This window comes from Ambystoma mexicanum, chromosome 4p (genome assembly GCF_040938575.1).
Source record: "Ambystoma mexicanum isolate Mex_15411 chromosome 4p, UKY_AmexF1_1, whole genome shotgun sequence".
NCBI lineage: Eukaryota > Metazoa > Chordata > Amphibia > Caudata > Ambystomatidae > Ambystoma > Ambystoma mexicanum.
Window position 1 is genome coordinate 744,073,847 of NC_090927.1, and position 21,978 is coordinate 744,095,824.

The following is a 21,978-nucleotide window of genomic DNA, read 5'->3' on the forward strand; positions in this document are numbered from 1 at the left end:
CTTGTGCAAGGAGACTTGGCGTCCCTCGACCTTGGACGCCTGTTTTCATATAACTATTCACCACTCTCACCAGCGCTACCTGCACTTTCTGGTGGCAGGAGTACATTATCAGTTCAAGGCCCTTCTATGCGGTCTATGGTCTGCACCACAGGTGTTTACCAAATACCTTGCGCCAGTGGTGGCGCCCCTGCGGCGGAGGGGTGTTCACATCTACCTGAATCTAGACCACTGGTTGGTGATAGCCTATCCGCTGGCAGAATCCAAAACCGGCACTACCATCCAGGGTCTACAGCAGCTGGGTTTCTCCAACTTCAGTCGTGCCTGGTTCCATCGCAACAGGAACTCTATCTCGGAGCAAGGCTCGACACCCAAACCTTCACCGTCAGGCCTTCGGACGAAAGGGTGGTGGATCTTCTGGAAAAGGTGCGCTGTCTCAGTGGTGCCCAGGTAACGCCAGTTGGCAACTACGAATCCCTGCTGTGGATGTTGCCATCATGCATCCCGTTAATCACCAACTGCCGGCTACACATGAGGCCGGTGCAGGAATTCCTGAATGCCCGCTGGATCCAAGCGTCAGGGTCCTGGGACGAATGCATTGCACTTGCATTGGTTTTCAGGCGGTGCCTTAGCTGTTGGTCAGTGAGGGCACATCTGGTGCAAGGCGTCCCCTTGAGGCTGCCGGACTATCAGTCCAAAATCATGACGGATGCTTCACTGGAGGGCTGGGACGGCCACTCTCGGGACCAACATACCAGAGGCCTTTGTTTGTAGGAGGAAAAGAGCTAGCACATCAACCTGCTGGTGCTACGGGCGATTTTTTTGAGACCAGAGGGGAAAGGTGGTGCAGATTTACACCGGCAACACCATATTGATGATTTATGTCCGCAAGGAAGAACTAGCCCTGTGGCATTGTGCTCTACAGCACAACCTGCTTGCTTCTCATTCCCCTTCATCTACCAGGGATTTAAAACACCCTGTAGGACTCCCTCAGCAGGGAGTTGTGCTCTTGCCATGAGTGGGGAACTACACGATGACCAGCTTCACCTGTTTGACGTGGAGCACCCCGGAGATCGCCTTGTTTGCCATCTACGACAACAGTCGCTGTAAGACCTTTGCCAGCCGCTTCCTCCATCCGTTCGCGCTTCCATGAGAAGGGAGGTTTCTGTATGCATTTCCCCAGATTCCTCTGGTGCCTGGAGTTCTGCACACCTTCAGACTGTATCAGTGCAAACTGATATTTGCGCCCCCTGCATGGCCGAGACAGTTTTGGTATTCCAACCTCCTTGTCCTCTCGTCAGTGGCGCCGATCAAGCTGCGCTCGCACCAATCACTCCTATCCAGGAACCAGGGGGCTGTACTGCACTACGACCCGGCCTCACTCAATCTGACGGCTTGGCTCCTGTGTTCTTAGAATATGGAGCTCTGTCCCTTCCACAAGACTGCCAGGAGGTCCTAGCCCGGTCAAGAGCTCTGTCCGCCTTGAACTGCTAACCGAGATGAGGGAAATGTAAGCTGCAGGAACAATCAACTGTGACCTCTGACCATCCGGCCGGACGATCTGTTGCCTTATATGTTGTCTCTGGCACAATGTGGCTTGGCTCATTACTCCATTTAAGGTGCATCTGGCGGCGATCTCCAGGTACAACTGCCCTGCAGAGGTGCTAGCTCTGTGGTCTCACCGGCTGGTTTAAGGAGTTCTTGCATGGGCTGTTTCCGACTTTTCCCACCTCTCCGTCGCCCAGTGCCAGCGTGGGAGCTAAATGTTCTACTTGCAAGGCTCATGAAGCAGCCTTTCGAGCCCATGCACCAAGCATCCATTAAACCTCTTTCCTGGAAAACCGTGTTATTGGTGTCGATAACTTCGCCAGGCAAGTGAGTGATCTCTAGGCGTCCTCAAAATCGCCCTATTCGACGTTTCACAAGAACAAGGCTATTCTGCGTACTAACCTAACCTTTATGCCTAAAGTGCCATCCTCTTTACTTCTTGATCAGTGGATGGTCTTGCCCATATTCTTTGGCACACAGACGTCGCCAGTAGGGCGAGCCGTGCACACGCTGGCTTTACTGTGCACCCTCATGTACTGTGTTGCATGTGCAAAGTCATTCCGCACAATAGATCAACTCTTTCATTTGAACCTTCTGGGCTTGGGAAGGGTCTCTCAAAGTCCTCCATTTAAAGATGGGATTACAGCCTGCATCTCATTCCGCCATCTACAGGCCGGCAGGCTGTTTCCTGGCAAGCACTGGGCCCACTCCAACAGAGCAGTGACTGCAACCTCTGCTTACTTTTCCGGAATTCCGCTGCCTGACCTCTGCCACACAGCCACCTGGAAATCGTGCATGCATTCATCAGGTTGTACTGTGTCGACAGAGATTCCACAGAAGTCTAGTGTCGGTCAGTCGTTATGCTGGGAACTTGCCTCCGCCCAAATGTGTTATAATGCTGCTTTGTAATCTTATCACTGCATGCAAATCTATGAAAGATCCAATGCTGGAGAAGGAATAAGTTAGTTACTGGTAACTCTGGTTCTCCTGCATTGCTATCTTATTCCTTGCATTTGTTTGGTCTCATTTAAGTGCATCATATAGGGCTATATTTTATTTATAAAATGCAAACATGTTTACAAAATGTAATGTTTTGTGGTAATGCATCAGATTCTTACACAATGAACAAACTTTCTATGGGGATTCAAAGCCAGAGTAGTTTGGGTCCACCACAGTGCATAGGGGTTATTTGCTTTAAATAAGAATGTCTCTGGGGATCACGCAGAATGTTTCTATTTTTCTTAAAATGGATGCAAAAAACAGTTTTTCTCATATTCTGTAGAAGATGTGATATTAACCATCTAGTTCGACAATGTGTGTGTACATTCAATAGACGAACCACCTCCTGGTTCCATTTCTCTTTCAAAGTGTAACTTGCATATAATGTTCATTTTCTCAGTTTTAGAACTCCTGTGGTAAATGAATGTATTCCACCAATGCCGCAGAACTGTACTCCATACAGTCAATCCTCTGCCTATCAACATTCAAATCTACACACTCCAGCTCCTCCACTCCAAATCAAGGGTCCCTTCCAGGTATATGAAATGTGCCTCACTATTTTATTAATATCCATAACAATGGTTTTGATTTGGAAATCCTTGCTAAGGTATCATTCTGCTGCAATAGAATTGCACCAGCTATTAACTCTTTTGTGTAGCAGTTAAACGTTCTTGGGAAAACATTTATGAAATCTCTCGCAATCATTATTCAGCGTCTTGTTATGGTTTGAACGTATCATTTTATATAACACTGAACATAAATGTATTGCATTAGCATAACATAATTATTTTTTGTTGAAACGTTTTATGCATATTTGTCCCAGTGAACAAATACGTCAGGTTTATCATTTTAACTCATTTACCATCACAGCAACAGCTCTGGATAATCGATGTTTATGTGAACTTTCTCGTGTTATTTTGAATTATGTTCCTCTATGGCTATTGTCTTTTCCCCATCTCAAAAAGACACACATTTGCTTACTCTGTTGTCACTTGCCTATGTGCTTGGAATTGAGATGGCATCCTTATTGGTGCTTAAGTAAGACTCTGGTTACAGCGGGCATGTCCAGTGAATTCATGCACTGCCATCTGACCACAAGACAGGCATGTGTGCAATTTGCTGAAACTGAAGATCATATCATCAAGATGGGTCCATGCCCGACTGATAAGGTAAGAAAGTGGCTACTCATAGCAATTCATCCAAGGATAGCTTGGAGTCAAACTAAGGCATAGCAAAGTAATTTTGTTGTTCTGGTTTGCCAGAAAAAGGGGTCGGATCGCAGAGTGATACTATGCAGCATAGCCGTCAACCAGCAGCAACCGCAAGGTAAGACTGGTGCAGGCGGGGGACACAGCCATTACTACGACCTACTAAACTGCTGTAGCTCACGCTTACCTCCATTTCAATGCCCATCTCACGCTCTGTTTATACACATTCATTGGGCTATCCTGCTTCCAGGTAGTCGTACCTTTGTTTTTGCCGTTCTTGAAAGCTGTTTCTGTTTTTCGGTGGCATTGGCTGTGTTTTCTCCCAGTCTAGGTGTTGCTTGGGCCTCAATTGACTGTTTCTCTGCATTCCTCTGTTGCCATGCCTTTTCCTTCTAGGTTAATGTATTGGCCTCTATCACTCTGCCTTGCATCTCTTATGCTGCAATCTATACTGTTGCCCTCCAGGCCTCTTACTCTCTTGGTTGAGCTGAGCGTGGTTTGCCCCCATCGCATTCTCCACGCACTGCCTTTTGTTGCCCATGCTTTGTCTGTCTGTCTGCACTCTGCTGTTGCCTGCTGCTCCCTTTTGTTACTCCCCTTTCCTGACTCCCCTCCTTGTGCACCCTGTGGGGCGTAGCTCTGTGCAGTGTTTTCCTTCTCTTCTCCTCTCGCCTCTCTTTCGCCTCCCTCTATCACACCCACTATAGTGCTCTTAATTTCCCCCATCTTTTCAAACTGTGTTTTTATCTCCTATCCTTGTCATCTCACTAGGTCTGGCAGAAAGAAGCTCAAGAAGGACACCCTGGTCTCCAATCCAGGCCTTTGATTTGATTTATTTGTAAGGACACTCCTGATTAAATGGTTCCATATCTTAAAATCTTGGCAAAAATGGCCTTGAATACAAAATATTGCAGCAAAAATGCAGTGGTTTTGCCGCCAAAAACATGTAAAGGATGCAGGGGACACCCCTGCAACCCCCGGGCCCATTATACCATTTAAGGGGAACGGAGGACACCCCCGCAACCGCCGCTCCCCTTAAATGGTATAATGGGGTACACCTGTACCGGGTCAAACCACAGCATTTTTGCCACAATTTTATTACCTGATGACGATTAAATGAATCGTATCTGGGCGCAGATGTAATACACGGTAGCAAAATCTACCGTCTGTGAAGATGTTAACAGTTCAGATATTTCGCAGACCAATGACTAGACATCAGTATTCCGATTAACAAAATAGATGGGTCTTCAAGACTTTTTTTTCGGAAGGACCATCGGAGGGTGTTCCAAAGTTTTGGCCCATATACTTGTTGGGGATAATTCTCAAAAATGTGCTAATTCCCTCCACCTTAGAGAACCCGAGCAACTTTGCCTGATTTTTTTACTTGGAGAGAGTGTGCCCTTTTTTTCCCCACTCTCTCATGTATTTTAATGTGATTTTATACACTGTGTTTTTTGGTTATGGAGCCTAACCTACTCCATAGGCATCCTCTTTTACAATTGTGTCACAAAGCACCTTCAGTGCAGTCTTCCAGATTTGCAAAGGTTTAAAAACCTTCTCTGGGATCAACTACTGTTTCCCAGAGCAGTAAAGTGAAATTGACTTTACTTAGCATTGTACTTGCTAGACCCAGCACACCCTATCTTACAGTAGAGTGCGTAAGGGGTTACTTAGTATCTATCCCCTGTGTCTAAATGCTCATGTAACATTTTTTATGTTACCCCTTCCTCAATGGACTGGCTGGTGGCAGTGGTTTCGTTTTGAACTACCTAGGTTTGCTTTTACTGTGACAGTCTACGGCTCTGGTAAAGTATTCGCAGGAGCCATCTTTTTCAAAATGGCATCTAGCCATCTTTGCTGAAATGGTGCTCGGTCTTATTTTTTTCGCCAGGTCTTTGTTAGAAGGTCCTTCTAGAGAGTTTCTCTGTTCGCCAAACCAGGTTTGGTCTCTTTGTTCATTCTGCCTTTGGCGGGGTTTCTGAGAGAAACCCGCCTCTGGGGTAGGCAGGAAGTGAGGGAGGTGCCCGAAAATCCTGATGCTTAGTGGAGACCCAAATGAACTCTGTGGTGATTGGCTGGCTGACTGTCCGGCAAGGACATCCACCCTGCTGGGTGAGTGACAGCTAGGCTGGAATGAATGGGAGAGAACTGAATGAAAGGCGAGTCCTTTGGCTTGGAAGGCAGAGTCAACCACTGGACGAAGGAACCGAAGAAGAGCTTGAAGAGGACGGCTGCTGCAACTCCTGGACCGTTTGTTCGCCCGGTGAAGCCCTGCTCCGGGACCGAATCGCTAAATTCGTATCGACAGAGAAGCCCCTGCAAGGACAACTTCTTCCCTTGAGTTGGTGGGACCAATCAACTCCCAAGTAAGCCACCTGGACACCCACCTCAGAGCTGATTGAATTTCCTCAGAGTTGCTGCAGGAAACCGTAGAGCCAGGGAGAGGGACACCAGATTGTGTGCATTGCTTGGAAGCTGGCCTAATGCTTTTTGAAGATCCTCCGGACTCCCAAGAAGCAGGACTGACCAAGTCTGATCTCCCTCAGTGGAGTGTGTGACCCCAGAGGTCAGGAAGGTCCACCTTGACAGCCAGGAACCGCGCTTGTTGCTATTTACTGTACCGTAAGGAGCTGAAACGCGAAACAGCCACTGAAAGTAAAGTTTGCCAGTTTTGACAGTGCCAGGACAGTCCCTGATGTCCTCCCTCTTGTGCGCACGACTGAGTCCCAGGAACCGTGAGATCTGCAGAGCTGCACAGGAACAGAAGTCTTCAGCTGCATCTTTTCTTCTTTACTTAAGGTGCTGTGAAATATGTCTGACAACTTACCTCTTACTGTAGAAGGGTTTGTAACTTCCACAACTCACAAGTCTAATCAGCTTGTGGCCCTACAATTGATTCTTCTCTTTATTCAAGACTCCTAAGAACTTTTGCGAAGACTTTTCCATTTACTTACCTGAAGTGCTGCATCCTATACGACGACACTTGGCTTATTGATTTTGGCCTAGCCTATTGAATTGAATGACTCTTCTCTAACTATCTGAAAGTTTTTGCCCTGCTTAAGAAATTGTTGATCTCTTGTGTTCCAATAACATTTGCCTTTTACCAACTTTATAAGAGTGTTCTGTGTACCAACGGTAAGATATTAATGTCCCCAGCACCCTTGTTATTGAAGTCACCTTTGGGTATAGGTTGTGTCTGTGGGCCATCCCAAAAGGGTCTTGTCTGATTCAGAAACTAACAGTGTACAGTATTGAAGTGTATTTTGATTGTTACTATAATATTGCTCCCTTCTAAAGAAGGCTTTATAACTGACTGATAAATTAATAATTGTTTATGCAAGAAACCTTGAGTGTAAGAGTTTATTTGAATACCTGTAACTGTGAATCTTTGTAACTCCACTACTGCTCACATTTCCCCTCTTGAGATCAGCCTGGCGGCTCAACACGCTACCAAAACTGTGTAGTAGAAGCTTATAACAAAGGTTGGGTTGCCTATACCTGTAGTCATAGTTGCGTGTAGTGTTCCCAGAGGGTACTGCATTCAAACTTTGCCTAACTAGACTCCAGACTTTCGATCCCCTTTATTCAGATATCTAAATCATGGCACTTGCAACAACATCTTATCGCTTGAGCGTAACTGACGGCTTGGAGTGTAAATCTTAATTTATCCGACAAAACGTTTGGTGCCAGCTGGTTCACACATTTGAAAATAACGCAAAGTATTTTGAAATCTATGCGTTTGCCCCAGAAGCTCACTGTCTCCAGAGCTTAGGTTCTCTCTAGGCAGGACTACTGCAACAGCCTCTTTCTCAATCTGCCTACTTCTACTCTCCGCCCTCTTCAACTCATCTAGAACAGACTTATTCTTGCCCTCAAGCCCAGTGACTGCATCTCGCCGGCCGTGAAATCCCCCCACTTGCTCCCACTGGCCGCACGGATCAAGTTTATTCCCTCTGCATCGTCCACAAGGTGTTTTGGGGGCAGTGGCCCTTCCTACCTTCCAATCTCTTCCTAAGTACCTTCCCCCTAGAGCCCTTCACTCGTTAGGGAGAATTCTCAGAAAGGTGTTAATTCCCTTCTACCTTGGAGACCCCCAGCTCTTTTGCTGGACTTCAGGACTTTTAATTTCCAATCTGGTGATCCCTTTTTCTCACTCTCATGTATTTTTATTGTGCTTTAGACTGTGTTTCTTTTAACTTTGGAATCTGACAAACTCCATAGTCATCATCTTTACATTGTGACACACAGCACCTTCAGTGTAGTGGCACACGTTTAAATACCTGCTCTTGGTGAAACTGTTTCCAAGAGTAGTAAAGTGAAATTGACTTTATTTACATTTTGTAACTTTCTAGACCCAGCACACACTATCTTGCCATAGGGTGCTGGAGGGGTTACTCAGTATCCCCTATATCTACTTTCTTATGTGACATTTATATTACCCTTTCTACAATTAATTGTTGGTGGCAGTGGTTTACGTTTTACTACCATTGTTTGTTTTTACCGGTGGCTGGTTCGCAGCCACAGTAAAGCCTACATGGGTGCCCATTTCATCAAAATGGCCCAATCTTCTTTTTTTCACCATTTCTTGCTGGAAAGGTCCTTCTTGAGATTTACGCTGCATGGCAAACCAAGTTTGGGCCCTTTGTTTGTTTTGTCTTTGGCGGGTTTCACGAGTGAAGGCCGCCTCTGGCTCCAGTATGTCTGGCAAGGGCAGGAAGTGAGGGAGGTGGACGGAACTCCCTGTGCTTAATCCCCTTGGAGACCCCAAATACACTCTGTGGTGATTGGCCAGCTGACTGTCCAGCAAGGACAGCCACCCTGCTGGGTGACTGACAGCTTGGCTGGAATTAATGGGAGAAACCTGAATAAAAGGCGAGGCTTTTGGCTTGGAAGGCAGGGTCGACCACTGGACAAAGGAACCCGAAGAAGAACTTGTAAGAGGACGCCTGCTGCAACTCCTGGACCTTTGGTTTGCCTGGTAAGCCCAGCTGCTGTGCTGAAACTCCAAATTTGTATCGACAGAGCAGCCCCTGCAAGGCCGACTTCTCTCCTTGAGTTGGTGAGACCAATCAACTCCAAAGTAAGCCACCTGGACATCTTCTTGGAGCTGGTTGAATTTCCACAGAGTTGCTGCTGGAAACCGAATTGCCAGGGAGTGGAACACCAGATTATGTGCGTTGCTATTAAGTTGGTCACGAGCGCCAGGAAGATCCTCCAGACTCCCAGGAAGCAGGATTGACCGAGCCTGAACCCTCTCAACAGAGCGTGGTATCCCAGATGCAAGGAAAGTCCATCTCGACAGCCAGGAACCGCGGTTTTGGTATTTGCGGTAGTCGCAAGGAGCTGAAACACTGAAGTGACACTTGTTTGAAGATTAACGGTTGCGAGCGGTGACTATCCTATTGCAGTGCAGGAGTCCCCAGAAGTCCTCCCTCTTGTCCCCACGACTGAGGCCCAGGAACAGTGAGATCTGCAGAGCTTCACAGGAACAAGAGTCATCTGCTGCACTTTTTCTTCACTCCAAAGGTACTGTAAAGTCTGAGAAAACTTAGCTCTTGTTGTAGAGTTGCTTGCATCCTCTACTACTCACAAGCTTAAACAGCTTGTGGCCCTACATTGATTCTTCTTTTCAAAGACTTCTACAACATTGTGCAAAGACTTTTCTACTTACCTACCAGAAGTGCTTCAGCTCATATAGACTTTTGCCCATTGACTTTGGCTTTACCTGTTAAACTGAATGACTCTGCTTAGGGGATCCAAAAGTATTTGCCTGCTTAAGAATATTTGTGATCTCTTGCTTGTTCTAATATCCTTTTCCTTTGACCATTCCTAAGAATGTTCTAAATGCTACAGTAAGATATTAATGTCCCCAGCACCCTACCTATTGAAGTCACCTGAGGGTGTAGGTTGTGAATGTGGGCCATCCCAAAAGGGTCTTTACTGATTTAGAAACAGTGTGTGTCGTTTTGGAATGTATTTGTGTGTTGTTTTTATATTGCTCCCTTCTGAAGAAGGCTTATTTTAACTGACGAATTAATAATTGTTTATTCAAGAAACCTTGTGTGTAAGTGTTTATTTGAATGCTTGTCACTGTGAATCTCTGTGAAACTCCCCTACAGCTCACATTGACCCTTCTTGAGATAAGCCTGGTTGCTCAACATGCTAACAACCTGTGTAGTACAAGCTTATACCAAAGGTTGGGTTCCTATTGCCAGGAGGTCAGGGTTGGTTGTTGTAGTGCATCCAAAGGGTACTGCATACAATCTTGCCTAACACACGTCACCACCTCATGTGTTCCACAACCTAGCAAGTCCATAAAAAGTGGTTGTCAAGTCTGTAATCTGAAAGAAGGGAGGAAGCAAAAGGAAAGTGTGAATCTTTCTCTATTTAGCTCCACTGTGATACATGTTCAAAACACTGTGAAGGCATCAGGAAGGCAGACAGACAACAGATTTAGAGTTCAAAATAAACCCCTTTTGAATGGATTGTGTCCTCCAACGCATTCCTCATCTTTGATATCTCGTCGAGCTTCGGCTGCTTTCGGGAAAAGAATTCTCGGCATAGGGCGATGTGCGTCGATCGAGTCGGTGTCCCTCGAAGGCCTCCGTTGAGGATGACGTCATTGGATGTACAAGTAGCACTCGCTGCGCCTGTTGACCTCAGTTCTGTTTTTCCGCAAAACATGTTTCCTTCGGAGACTTGGCGCGTCTCGTTAGTAATTACTTACTACACAGTTCTTCAAAAATTAACACAGTAGGATCACAAACCCCCCAGGAACATAGGAACATCACCGGGGAAAATCAAAAAATATCATCGACGACATGTCTTCGTCATCGACCCCCGACTACACCTCATTCGGGTTTCAAAAAGTGCATAGAATGTGATTCGAAAATGTCCATCACGGATCTCCATCGCTCGTGCCTATGCTGTTTGGGGGAAGCCCACGACACGGATTCCTGTTCAACGTGTCAGGCTATGAAAAGTAAAGCCCTGCGAGAAAGGAAGGGAAAATTGCAGGTAGGCTGTAAAACTAAAACTGATCGTTCCTTGACCGTCGAGTCTGGAGATCGTTCTCCTCGACGAGAAAAGGACAAAAAGAGATCAAGATCCCGCAGTGACTCCCGCCACTCATCCTCGATGAAACGATCGAAGAGACGGCACCATCGGTCGCCATCTTCTTAATTATCGGCGGACGAATCCCCCAGAAAATGCAAGTGCCCCACAAAACATTTTTCATCTGCAAAGTGGGAGGCATTTCATATGAAAATGGTCAAAACTTTCGAGAAGGGCAAACCTCCATCCGCGCCTTCTTCGGAAGCCGGACGAGAGCAGTCTCGATTTTACACTTGCGCAACCTCGAGCCCGTGTAATCAAAGAAAGACCCATCAAGAACCTTCAAGGTCTCAGATGAAAGAAAGTCACACGAGTCGTGACGGTGCTCGAGGTGGTCAACGCCATCGAAGACTCCACATATCTCGAAGAAATCTTCAAAGATGACAGTCGAATACTTGACGCCATCTGCGCCATTTCCATCAACACCATTGACGCCTTTGTCGTCGTCGACACAAAAATCATTGGCGCCAAAAATTACTGTGGCTTCAACTCAGTCTTCTGAGCATGTTAAAACTGGCAAAGACTCTGAGAAAGTTTATATTCCTTTGCCTAGAAAGGAGAACTTTAAATCCCTCTTCGATTTTTGAGGAAGAAGAGCGGTCTGAGGAAGAGGAGGTTCTCTTTGGCCTTGAGTTTGGAACTCCTAATGTGCCAGATTGTTTAATCTCAGAGGAGAGTAAGATGAGGGATCTTGTTGACACACTGTACAATGCTAGTGGTGTCGACACATCACCTGAAACTGAGTTCGATAGACTGGAGCCGGTAGAACATGCCGATTCCTCGTATCGGCACCTGATGTCAAAGGTAGTTTGTTTATTATTTATTATGTGCGCCAGACCCGGGATACCTAGGTTGGGCTAGACCACCAGCTCAATTCATCCAGGATGACCTTACTGATATTCTGGACCAAGGTCCACCTACAGACCCAATCTTACCCTTTCATTTGGCTTTACAAAGTAGGGCGGATTCTATCCCTGTGGTGGATAAATCACTCGCGAGAAAATACTGCCCTTCTAGTAGCGACCCAGGCTATCTGTCCGAACACCCCACTACCAAGAGTTTGGTGGTCCAGGCAGCCACAGCTACATCTAATAAAGCGGCATACCCTACAATCCCTCTGGATAGGGACGACAAGTGTGTGGACGGATGGGCGCGCAAGTTATTTTCAGCTGGGAGTATGTTCCTTAAGTCGGCCAACTCCACATGTGCCTTAGCCAAATTTTCGTACACTTTGTAGGAGTGCATATCAATGGCGGCAGAGCACATTCCAGAATGGTAGGAAAAGGGAGGGTTTCCTAGCTATCATTGGGGATGGCAAAGAAGCCATGCGTGAATTCCTTCAATCTGGATTAGACACTGCAGACAGCATCAGCAGGTCTATGGCTACAAGCACGGTTATGCACAGATTTGCATGATAGCAGAAGTCTGGTTTCGCACAAGATGTGCAGGACCATCTTCTAAACATGCCATTTCACGGGTCTCACCTTTTTGGTAACGAGGCTGATGAGAGCCTTGAGAGGTTGCAAACCTCAGACAGCTGCCAAATCTTTAAAGGCCGCTGTTAGGCAACCTCAGCCTTTTTCATTCTTCAGGACAACCATGGAGGGGGCGATCCTATCGTTACTACTCTCTATTTGGAAAGTCAAGAGGAATGGCCAGTCAGAGGCCAAAGACGAAACCCTTGTGGTGGACGAGGAAACTTCAGCTTCCTTGCCATCGGCAGCTGCAGCAACTGCTCCGAAACCACTTTCAGAGCTTGCGTCAAGAGTCACGGGTGGGGGGGCAGACTGTCTCAGCATCTCGAAGAATGGCGAGACATTACTTCAGATGCTTGGGCTCTGGAGACAATGGCCCAAGATTACTGCCTTCCATTTATAATGCCGCCTCACAATAATCCACTGGGGAAACGCTCGATGAGGATTCCAAATCTGCTCCTTGTACAGGAAATGTTAACTCTGCTAAAGAAAGGTGCCATAGAACCAGTACCTGTATCGGAGAGGAACAAGGGTTGATATTCACCATATTTTTTTTATTCCCCACGAAAGACTCGTGACTGAGACACATCTTGGACTAGAGATAATCGAACAAGTTCCTCAGGAAGGACAAATTCAAGATGGTCACACTTTCTCAGATCCTCCAGTTACAGGATTGGTTGGTGCCATTGGACCTTCAGGATGCTTATTTTCATGTGCCAATTCATCTCAAGCACAGAAAATACCTAAGGTTCGCTGTTGGCGGCTCACACTATCAGTTTCGAGTCCAGCCATTCGGGTTGACCTCCACCCCGAAAGTCTTCACCAAACTGATGATGGTGGTGGGAGCGCATCTCAGGAGAGGGGGATTCATATCTACCACTACCTGGACGATTGGCTGATCAGGGTGCGTTCCCCCGAACAAGCCCTGGATCCAGTCACCTGCCACTCCCTTCACAGACTGGGCTTGTCCCTCAATTTGAAGAAGTCACAGATGACAGCTTCTCAGCAGATCCTGTACATTAGAGCTGTGTTAGATACATCCTTGGGAAAGAGCTTCTTCAGATGGTTATCAAATTCTAAACTGCCCAGAATCTTCCAGCCTTCGATTTCTTGAGGTTGCTCAGCCTCATGGCATCCTTAATTTTTCTAGTGCCATAAGCCTGCCTGAGAATGAGATCCCTTCAATAGACTCTAAGAACTCAATGGTCACAGTTTTCAGGAAAGATGACGGACCTACTTCAGGTTCCAAGCAGGGTCGCACAGGATCTTCTGTGGTGGGCCTGCGAGGACAATATTCTGAAGGGAGAACATTTTTTCCAGCCATGGCCGGAGATTAAAGTAGTGACGGACGCCACTCATGGGCTGGGGAGCCCATGCCAACGATCTGTCAGTGGTCGTTGGTCTCCATCGGAGTCCAAACTACACATCAACATTTTGGAGTTGAGGGCAATCAGACTAGCGCCGAAGGCCTTCCTGCCCTCTATCAGGGGATAGAATGTCCTGATAATGACGGACAACACAGTGGCCATGCATTACCTCAACAAAAGAGGAGGTGTAGGGTCACTACCACTGTGCAGAGAGGCAATGCAGCTCTGGTACGGGGCAATTCAAGAAGGTATCTCCTTATTGGCAGTTTACCTAGCCGGGGAGGAAATCACGGCGGCGGATGCTCTGAGCAGGCAGAGTGCAGTGTCCTACGAGTGGGAACTAGCTCAGGAAGTCCTTCAAGAGATCTTTGTCCTTTGGGGAACCCTTCAAGTAGACCTGTTTGCGACCGGAGTCAACCGGAAGTGCAAAAGGTATTGCTCAAGGGATTTTCCTCCGAGAGGAGCTCTAGGAGACGTGTTTGTGGTGGATTGGGAGTTCCACTACTTTAAGCGTTTCCACCGATCCCCGTCATTCCTCAAGTAATCAGGAGGTTAAGACGGTTCGGAAGCCGCCTGATATTAATTGCCCCGGCTGGGCCAGGAGAACGTGGTATCTGGACCTCCTAGATATGTCCATCTGTCCTCCGATTCGTCTTCCGCAGAGATGGGATTTTCTCTCACAACGTTCTCCATCCAGGGGTCAACACTCTCAACCTTCACACTTGGGTTCTGAAAGGCTGAGATAAAATGATTGGGACCTCCGGATAACGTCATGGAGGTGTTGCTTTCGGCCAGAAGGCCAGCAACAAAATCTCTACTGTTGCCGTTGGAACAAGTTTTGCAACTGGTGCAGGGAAAAGAATGTTGATCCTTTTCTATGTTCAACTCCAGAGGTGTTTCTTTCCTTTTATCATTGGCACAGAAAGGTCTCAATGTTGGGACCATTAAAATTTATCTGGCAGCGTGCTCCATTTTCAAGCGCTGTTCGGAAGAATGCGCCTACTTTAAAATTCCATTGGTGATTAAATTTCTAAAAGGGCTCACAAACGTGTTCCCACCTTCTTTTCAGGTCCCAGTTTGGGATCTTAATCTGGTTCTAAAGTGTTTGTGTGCCCCATTTGAACCCTTGCAAACATGTCCGTTGAGGTTGTTGACCTTTAAAACCATATTGTTGATATCTGCACGTAGAGTGAGCGAGTTGCAGGCACTTTCCTCTAGTCTATACTGTATTCCACAAAGAAAGGGTTGTGCTAAGGGTAAAACCCTCCTTCCTACATAAGGTTTGTTAGGACAGTTTTTCTGAAGTCCAGTTAAGGGCCTAGCAAAACCATTCTACTGAGGCAGTACAAGACTCCACTCTTAGTATAAGCTTGTACCACCTGAGTTCGGGGTAGCGTAGACAGAGAAGCCAGGCTTATCTTAGGAGGGAGAGAGGGCAGTAGATACAGTACAAGTGAGCATTGTAATACAAATGATCCAAAGAAACACTGAAACACTATGTATTGTAAAAATAAAGGATTTATTGAAATACAGGTAGGCCCAGAAAAATCTAGGGGTTAAGTAAGTACTAACACATTATATGAAATCACAATATAAAACACAACACTATACTTGAAAGCACACAGGCCCAAGTAAAAACCTTACTTGGAACACCTAACAGTAGTTCTAGGGAAGTCAAAACCTTGTTATACACATTTAGTATAGGTCAAGCTTATTCTTTGGGAGTAAAAGACCAAAGGTTACTTTTAGATTACTTTTGGTAATACAAGGACAGTAGGCCCTTCCAGTTGTACACTGACTCTTGGAACAAATCACATAAACAGTCAATTGGACAATATACTTTTGGTGAATAGTGAAACACTTATTCTAGGTGCAGTAAAAACCTATAACTACTTTTGTCATAACAGTTATACCAGGTGAGTAAAACCGAAGGATGTAATGTACAATTACAGATGCTTTGGAAATCGGGGAACCCCAGATTGAGGTAAGCAATAACTCTGGTAACTTATTTTGGATGGCACACAGCTAACACAAGGTAGGTAAAACCCACTTACTTTAACTTCACAATGAAGGGGAGAGTAAAACCCAATGTCACACTTTACTGAATAGTTATTCTAGGTAGGCAACAACCTAATGTAGACTTATTAAGGACAGGCTAGCAGCAAGTCAGGGGAAGCAAGACCCAGTTGGGGGACATTCATACAGTTATCCTAACAGGACTAACCTGGTGATACCAACAGTTGGAGGACACTCGTATAATTACCCTACAGGAATAATCTGGTGAAACCAACACATTACTTTTGTAAAGAGGCACAACCTAATCACAGGAGAGTAAAATACCTTCATATCTACTTTCTTTTAGACTGGCAAAACAGTGGCTAAGGAAGAAAAGATGTTAACCATACTTTTAAGAATAGTGCATCACGCATTCAAGATCAGTAAGAACTTTTGTAACTGTTCACTCTTAGAATTAGTTACCCACCAACTCTTTACAAGTAGGTAAAAACACTTGATTTCTTTTCTAGGCAGAAGTCCTTATCCCTTCAAAGTCTTTCCCTTAGAGCATGAGTGTCCTCAGTAGTAGAAGGGGGGTCACTAGGACTAGTGACCAACAGGCAGTGTTAGAATAAGTTCTTTAATAGCAAAAGTCAGAGTTCCTTAGGAAAACTGGGCAAACAGGTGAGTACTTTACTTCTAGGGTTAGAAGAGGGTCCAGGGGCTTCACAGAAGACACCCCAGCAGGATTCTAGCACTGGGACTGGGTGTACTGGACGAGGGACCTCCCAATCACAGAAAACACTGCAGGACTACACAGAAATCCCAACAGGCTTAAGGTAAGTATATACCCAAGCCAACACAGTACCTCAGCAATGAAGAAGAGATTGCAGCAGGAAACTTCAGGGACTGCAGCCAAATACCCGGTCAGTGGATTCCTTGTCTTGGAGACTGAACACAAGACCTCAGAAGGGACTTTGCAGCAGGGATCAATGAAGAAGGCTCTCGGCAAGATTTCTCTCACGGCTGAATGCGGTTCTGCGGGTTTTGCGCCTTTTCAAGGAGCACAGAAGAAGACACAAGATCGCGGTTGAATTCTCGTCGTTTAAAAGGTCCAGCACTCTTCTGAAGGGACTTTTTGGACTTGATTTGTGTCTCTGGAGATACACCAGGATGCCCACAAAGTTTCAGCGAGATTCCAAATTCGGAAGACGGTGCACCGCACAGTGGCTGGAGGTCCCAGGGTATTTGGGGAATTGCAAGAACGCAAGGTCGCAGCAACCCGTGGGATGGATCAAAATGCAGGTCTTCTTGAGTCTAGTGGGTCTCACCAGGCTCTGGGTTCGGGTCGTTGTTTTCGGAGACCCCAGGTCGATCGGAAGGAAGGGCTGCGGCAGGCTCCGGTTGCACAGCAGGCTCTCCTGTCGCTGGAAATCATTCCCGCCGCTTTTCCTTCGTCATCCTATTCGGTTTTCTGTTCCAGTGGTCGACATGACTTCAGCTTCCAGGTTTCCAATATTTATCAGGAACTGCAACACAACCTCTGCATTCTCTCCCCGCATTTTACAAGAAAAGGGCGTCTGGCTGTCCAATCAGGACAGCCAACCCCCCACTGAGATTTGGCCCAGTTGAAGGAAGGCCTAAGACAAAGGAGGGGGAAGTTTTGGACTCCTCCCCCACTTCCTGTGCTTACAGACTGACTGGAGCCTGGGCGGAGGGTCCAGGGGACTCCCGCCAAAGGCAAAACTCAAAGGAATTTCCCGCCCTGGATGTCGGGGGAAGGAACAAGAAATGACAAGAAACACTAAAATGGCAGAAAAAGAAGACAGCGGCCATTTTGTTAAAATGAGCACCCTTAGGTGCCTTTACTGCAGCTGTGATTACAGCCCGCGGTAAAGGTGCACCAAATTAGTAAAACGTATCACTGCCACCAGCCATTAATGGTAAGCTTGTCACTGTAACAGAATTGTTAACGTTTAAATGTGAAAGGGGATACATTGCATCTCCCCAGCACTCCACATAAGGTGGGGTGTGCTGGTTTCACAGAATAAAATGTAAAAGGGATCCAAAGATCCTTTCTACCCTTTGGAACTGTAGTTCACTCAAGGTTAGCACAAGAAATTTATATGGGGAGCCCGTATGGCAACCCAGCAACAACAGGCACTTATTGCCAATAAGTTATTAGACATGTTAACTTTAAAAAGACACTATGAAGAGTCCTAAAAATGACACCCATAAAAAGAATTAAAGATTAGGTGAGTGTGGAAAAAGGTTCCCACTCACTGAGGTATTAATGAAAAATATCCCACTAGAAAAGCAAAAAGTTCTGGAGTTGAACCAGGAAAGGAAGATTTACCAGCTCTGTAGAAATCTTGCCTAACAAGGTTGTATCTGATTTCCATTTAAATCAGAAAATAGTTCTGCCAGCGTTTTACCCGCCGCTGCATCCCGGTAAAGAGGAAGAAAGGCTCCATAGGGTGGACCCTAGAAGAGCTTCAAGCTTTTATATTTCTAGGTTCTCCAAACTCAGAGTGGATGACCAACTCTTTATTGGATTCACCGGAAGGAGATTGGGTCAAGCTGTTTCAAAACAAACATTATCAAGGTGGATTATTCTTCGCATCTCAGAATGTTACAAATTTGCAAGCAAGGACCCGCAGAAGGCTTGAGAGCTCATTCTACCAGAGGTATAGCCTCTTCTGCAGCCCTTCAAAGGGGCGTACCTATTAAATCTATCTGTGATGCGGAAACTTGGTCATCGCTGCATACATTTACAAAGCATTACTGTTTAAATGCTTCCCACTCTCAGGATGTTGCCTTTGGTAAGGCGGTACTGTATTCAGCCTTCTAAAATGCCGACAATTTCAAATTCTACTCCCTCCACCAAGTTCTGCATACTGCTTTGGGAGTCTATCAAAGATGAGGAATACGTTGGAGGATACAATCCATTCGAAGAACAAGTTACTTACCAACTGGTAACGTACTTTTGACTGGATGTTCCTCGAATGTATTCCTCATCACCCTCCCAGCCTACCCCTCTGTAGAATTTTCCATGCTGTTAGAGCTTCAGCTCTCGCAGGGCAGCATACTGATTGCCTACACTACAGCCAACACGAACAGGAGGGGAAAAACAGAACTGAGGCCAATGGGTGCTGCACGTGTTACTTGTACACCCAATGACATCACCCGCGACCGAGGCCTTCGCGGGACACTGAATCGACGCACGTCATCCTCTGCTGAGAATTATTTCTTTCGAAAGCAACCTAAGCTGGATGAGATCAAAGATGAGGAATATGTTGAAAGAACGTTACCAGTTGGTAAGTAACTTGTTCTTCTCCAGCATGGGGTCTGGCATGGATTCACATGCTAATGAATTTTCCCCGTCAGGCTGGGAATCAAGAATAACAGTTTCACTTTCACTTACAAACTGTATTCCTCATCTAAACCAATCACTGTCCTCTGGGTCATACTACCTCAATCCAACGACGGGGCTCTCCCTAAGACCTTCCTCTGGCAGCCATCTTCAGATTTTTACTGCACGCTTCAGTGTTGGGAGTCCTTGAGTTTGCTCTGCGAGCTACTTGTTTGTGTCTTTTGCTGAAAAATATTGCATTTTTGTTCTGAAAGAGCCTGTGTGCTTTTCTCTCCCTCTACCGATGTTGGGCAGAATCCCGTGCAGTGCCCTTAGGGACCACTACACATGATTAAGACTACAGGTGGCAATTCAAGTTTTACCTTTGGTACAAGCCTGTACTACTAAGTTATAGTGGTAGCAGTAGCGGAGCAGCCATGCTTATCTCAAGAGTGTATGAGCAGTAGCAGAGATTACACCAGGGGACCACAATTACTGTGACTCAAGCAAACACTGACTCAGGTTTCAGGTAAAAAAATATAAGTACATTTATTTTTAAACCATTCGTTATAAACACAACACTTCTATTAAACTTAAATAAAAACCACATGTTAAATATACTACAACTAACCAATTCACTTTGTACAGTAAGTCTCAAGGTAAGTACCCTGTGTTGAATGCACCAGTGTTACGAACAAAACACGTTACCGCGAATACAATTGCGATCACTTTTTGACAGTTCGTTCTACTAACTAAACGCGTATCCGTGACATTAAATGCTACAGGGGTAAAACACACTTAGCACCTGAGATACCCAGAGGGAGTTGGAGGCAAAAATCACAGGCAATATTTTGGTTTGGCAGGCAGAATCAAGAAACGCTCAAAAACAGGAGTTCCAAAGTCAAAGGGCCAATGCCAGGGTTGAGAGACACCGGGGCCTGTTGCCGAGGATCACAGTCAGATATTTCGGGATTCAATTTAGCCAAAAGTACTTCGATATTGTCAATGTTCAGAAGCAAAAGTTATAAGAAGGATGGAAGACAAGGGCAAGCCTTGGAAATTAAGAAAAGGGATTCACCCAGCTTCCTCAAGCAGAACACAGTACCTTGTTCCAACGGTGCAGCTGGTGCCCTGGCAGTTGTTCCTAGTGGTTTCCCGCAGATCCATGATTCCTAGAGTTTCGTTGTGAAGTGGGACGTCTGAAGGGGATCTGCACAACACAGGGATGAGGCCGGCAGCAGCGACACGGAATAAAAGGTGCGCTCCTTAAAAACAGGAAAGGCTCTTCAGGTGGCTATCCGGACCACTACAGCTATGTGCAGCGATTTCGACCAAGGAAGAGGATCCTCTAGCTGTGGAAGATGAGCTGGTTATCCCCACCAAGCTCAAGGGAAGAAGACTCCGGACTGGATCTTCTGAGTCGTTGAAGGTAGATGGCTCAGGACTGCAGCAGGGCTTCACCGGGGCGGGGTAGTTGCAGCAGCCGCCGTTCTCTCAGCTTTTCGTCGGTTCCTTGTAGTTCCAGGTGCGACTCTCTGACTTCTAGCCCAAGAGACCTGCCTTTTATATGCAAAACCCCCATTCACACAGCCTGGCTGTCAATCACTCAGAAGGGGGGTTGTCCAGCCCGGACAACCACCTTGACCAATCGTGACAAAGTTCGACTTGGGTTTCCTAGGATACCCTGTGCAGGGGGTGACTACACCCCTCCCTCACATTCAGCCCACCTAGACACCCAGGCGCCTTGAGGAGTACTTCTGTGCAGAAGCCCGCAAAAAGACAGTGAACAAAGAAGGCAAACCTAGTTTGCCGCGCAAAGTAAGACACAAGAAGGACTTTAACAAAAAGAAATGGAGAATAAACCCAACCGGAGCCAAAAGAAAGACGATTTGGTCCAGCGGGTTTATGTTCGAGGCTAATATAAAGAAAACTACCACGTTTATCTAATATAATCGTGGTAGAAAAGTTATCGTAGATACCACTGCCACCAGCCAAGTCTAAATGTTAAGAGTGAAACAGTGCTCTAGGAGGTACAGATAAAAAGGATACGAATTAACCCTTTCCAGTACTCCAACGAAGATGGGGTGTACTGGACCTGTGGTAGATTGTCTATGTAAAGTTAATGGTAACTTTACCCTTTTCTGGGGGACAGTAGTCGCCTCGGAAATGGAGTCGGTGGGAGTCTGAACGACAACCTGGTGCCACTGCACAGAAGGTGCTGTGTGACACACACAAAGAAGGGGGGCTACTGAAGTGGTGTACTTCAGAGCCTGCAATCACAAAACAGGTGAAAACACATAGCAAAACACATGTAAGAGTGGGGGAAAAGCTTTCACTCTTACCAAGTAAACTCCAGAAGTCCAGCAAAGCTGCTGGGGGACTCACTAGGTGAGGGAAATTAGCCATAGATGAGAATTCTCCCTAACAACCGACAGCGGGATCCGTTGTCTGTGAAGTTCAGGGCCCCTCAAGGGCAAAAATCGTCAGTTTCCAGAAGGCTATCTGGCCTACTTGGCACCCTCAGACCATGATGGAGGAGGAGGAAGGAAGGTCCCTCTTCAAGTCCTGCACCAAGTGCAGGCTTAGAAATGTGTTTGAGGAGGACAAACGCCAGCAATGCCTCTGCCTGCAGCAGGACTACAAGGAACAAGATTGCGAGATATGCCGCAGATTCTCCAAGACGTCTTCAAAGAACAGTCACAGTTGATTGGTTGCATGGCTGAATGCCATTGCCTCTGCCCCGTGCTCCTAGCAGGGGCATGTCTCACCCAAGACCGGTCGGTCCGAGGAGCAGTCTTCTAAGTCCTGCGAGGGTGCCTCATCTGTGGGGGCCCAAGATAAGGCGAAGAATCGCAAGTCCGGGTCCGCCAGGGTTGCCGCGCAAGTGGGTCCCAGGTTAGACTGGGCACGATCAACCTCCCCTT

The 21,978-nt window shown here is 46.4% G+C and overlaps 1 protein-coding gene across 6 annotated transcripts in view; it reads left to right on the top strand.

Moving 5' to 3' along the window:
• TTK (TTK protein kinase) overlaps positions 1 to 21,978 on the top strand; it is a 1,085,566-nt gene that overhangs the window by 510,661 nt on the left and 552,927 nt on the right. For all 6 annotated transcript variants that reach the window (XM_069606303.1, XM_069606306.1, XM_069606304.1 and 3 more), the window contains exon 13: positions 2,945 to 3,080. In XM_069606303.1, the coding sequence (XP_069462404.1) occupies positions 2,945 to 3,080 (136 nt within the window). The remainder of the gene's footprint in view (positions 1 to 2,944; positions 3,081 to 21,978) is intronic.